Source organism: Lolium rigidum, chromosome 4 (assembly GCF_022539505.1).
Source record: "Lolium rigidum isolate FL_2022 chromosome 4, APGP_CSIRO_Lrig_0.1, whole genome shotgun sequence".
In the NCBI taxonomy this organism is placed as follows: Eukaryota; Viridiplantae; Streptophyta; class Magnoliopsida; order Poales; family Poaceae; genus Lolium; species Lolium rigidum.
In genome coordinates this window covers 58,196,887-58,199,951 of record NC_061511.1, presented here as the reverse complement: position 1 = coordinate 58,199,951, position 3,065 = coordinate 58,196,887, and the positions used below count along the sequence as shown (strand labels likewise).

The window sequence follows — 3,065 nt, the reverse complement described above, 5'->3', positions numbered from 1 at the left end:
GACTGAATTAAAGATTTGTGCTAACTGCAGGATATTATGTTGACACATTCAATGGATTCATTGGTACACTTGGTGCCTTTTACCAATTAAAAAAAACTATGGGAAATCCAAATAGTACATTTTGGTGATGTTTTCACTAATATATATTTTTTTTTTCATATATATATATATAGTCTGGGCGGAGACATAACTTTATTTTTTTTTACTATCATTGGCATTAGCCAGCCTGAACCAGCGACATGCAGATCACAACCATATGCAAAAAAAAAATATTAGCTCCGTTTTGAAACTTAGCTATCTAAAACGGCTTATATTCGAGAACGGACGCAGAAGAATATTTTCCTTAGCTTGTCATGTTCACGGAGTTGAACCGCAATAAAAAGCATCTTAATGCATGTTCAAATAATTAGCTCTCTAATATTTTTTACTACCTCCGTACCCTGTTCATAAGGGTTACATGTAGTTTTAGAAAAGACCATAAACTTTGTCTACAAAATATAGTGGCATAATTTTTGTGACATATAATTGATATTTCATTGACTAAAGTATGGTCTTACTTTTTCTTAAACGATGTGTAATCCTTATAAACCGGTACGGAGTGAGTAATCCAGCCAACTGGGTCAACTTGAACATTCCATGACACTGGCACATAACTAATGAGTTACTAATATTCCGTAAATAGAGTAAAATACGCAATATTTTTTCACGAGATGTCATGATCGTTGCAATTAATTAGATGCAATATCTACGATTTCTCCGTGCCTATAAGAAGCGGACTTTTTCCAGGCTTTCGGCCATCGAAAGCTCAAAGTTGTTCAAGAGACACATAGTTGAGAGAATGAGTGACTCGTCATCTTCAAAGAACAGGGCGCAAGGTGAGCTAGTTAACATAGCATATTGCATGCATGCTAGGCAGGGACTAACTGACTTATATCTTCTGACTCGCGATATTTGTGCAGCGGGAAGTTTTAAGTCTGTGCCTTCACAGGGAATTAACGATGGCCGCAAACCGTATGTTCCAGCAAAACATGATGCTGGGAATCATGCATCGTCTGGTTAGGCCCGTCTCCATCTAATCGAATATATCGTGTCTAATCCCGTTCATTTCCTTATTATATTTGATTTGTTCGGGCAGTGAGCTCTGTTAGCAAACTCAAACACTGATATTTCATATGTTCTGATTTCCCATCCAGGAATAAGTGCTAGACCCGTGCATAAATTGGAAAATCTTGAGTCCACTAAGAAAGGTACGAACCATCATCTATCACATGCATGTGTGCATGCAATGTTTAAAGAAGGCATCTTCTTGTGTTAATAAAATAGTGAGAGCACCTACTGATCGCTCAGTGCATGCACAAGCGTCGACATCGGCCTTACTTTTTGGTCATGGCTTTCTTTCCTTGTCCTCTAAAAGATTTCTCATGCACTTTCTCTGGACTCTCTAAAGATCGTGACGATGAAACAAACAATGGACTTAAAGTTTATTCTTGTCTCTTGTGTTTTCGCATGCGTGCAGAAGCTAAAGCTAATGCGCTGCCAGCAGGTCAAGGTTATACCACACCATCGGCGCATGCATCAAGCAGCAAACCGCAAAAACAAGTCAACCTAGGTATACGAACTATATAACTAGGCACTATAGTGCGTTTCTTTGCAAAGTGGTATATTTCTTTGCATATATTGTGCGTTTGGCGCCGCAGCGAAACCTGACATGCCTAAATTATATTTGTCAGGCAAGGGGGGCTCCAAATACTTCTAAACGGTGAATATATATTGAGGTCAAAGAATAAAACAAATATATCAGTTTTCTCCTACGAACTGATGCAGAAGAACGACTTGAACATTCTGTTGACATGCTTTGTCTCTGGTATCAGTATGCAAGTAGTTAAGAGGTGCAAAAGAATTACGTACTGCATGATTAGTTCTAAACTAGTAGTTTGTACAAGTTTGTAGTACTTGCTTTGGTGAATTTCTACACCGTTTCTAGTTCGTAATGTATGTTGGTATTGTAATGAACTCGAGTGTATAAATAAATTGAGGTTGTTGAGATTGTACGGGCCCGGGAAAAAATTAAAATGGGGTTGTCGACTTCATTCGACTCGTGAAGTCCATATGAATCGATTGTATTTTGCATGAAAATTTCTTCGAGTAGTAGTACACAAAAACTCCTAGCATAGCATTAAACTATTTTTGTTTCAAAAAACGTAAAGCTTGCCAGGGTTTACCTCAACCCCCTCCTCGAACTGTCAAAATCCGACGAGACGTATTATGTGTGAGGAGGAGGCCCCAGCAAGCCTAGAAGGGCACAAAGACTTCCAACTACAGGACATGCCTCGAAACTATCAACGTTGTGCCTGGTTTGCTCCACTAAACCTTTTTGCACACCATGCTTGTAGCAACATACGCGTGCCGCCATAAGTCAAAATCCGTAAAGTGTTCTCATATGGCCTAGACACCTGCAATCCACAACCCATGCCAGCCAAGGTACATCCATGTCGTGAGGTCACGGACATGACGAGAGTGTCTACCAACTAGAGCCAAGGTGAGTGCATCCAACGTGTGCGCCAATTGATGGCCAAATCTCCAAGAACAACGCCTCCGGTGAGGAAGCGATATCGATGGCGATGTGGTTGTATGGTCCGACAAAATAGATGTAAGTTTCCACCCGGAGAAGTTGGGAACAAGGTATGGAGGTGATCGAAACTCCTCGACGAGGCCACCAAGGAGTGAACGGTTCCGGAGGGTGCTGCCGCCATCGGCACGAACAATGGTGTAGATGGCCCTTCACCGGAGCACGACAAATACCATACATGAATGAACACAAAAGAACAAAGCCACAACAATATGTTCCTAGATTTTCCTACAACTGTGCCACTGTGGGACTTGGTTGGCCCGCCGCCCCACCCGTAGAGGCCACCACATATGCCATGCATCTCAGCCAGCATGAGCCAACCACGACGATAGCCCCAACAAGCTAGGCACTGGCCCAAACGGTAAGTACCGGCAGGTCGTGGGCTGAGTGAACTCAAAGTCAAGAAAATGTCACCATGGTAGAAACTTCAACCAAG

At 41.7% G+C, this 3,065-nt stretch overlaps 1 protein-coding gene across 2 annotated transcripts; it reads left to right on the top strand.

Annotated features, from left to right (window-relative positions):
* The first annotated feature begins 810 nt into the window (after positions 1-810).
* LOC124705367 lies at positions 811-2,044 on the top strand. 2 transcript variants are annotated; one of them, XM_047237099.1, is made up of 5 exons: positions 811-875; positions 960-1,055; positions 1,194-1,247; positions 1,544-1,609; positions 1,731-2,044. In XM_047237099.1, the coding sequence occupies exons 1-5, from the start codon at positions 839-841 to the stop codon at positions 1,754-1,756; spliced, it is 279 nt and encodes a 92-aa protein (XP_047093055.1). In that variant the 5' UTR covers positions 811-838; the 3' UTR covers positions 1,757-2,044. The 2 variants fall into 2 exon arrangements, with proteins under 2 accessions (XP_047093055.1, XP_047093054.1); XM_047237098.1 differs by having other exon boundaries at positions 1,517-1,609.
* The last annotated feature ends 1,021 nt before the right edge of the window (positions 2,045-3,065 follow it).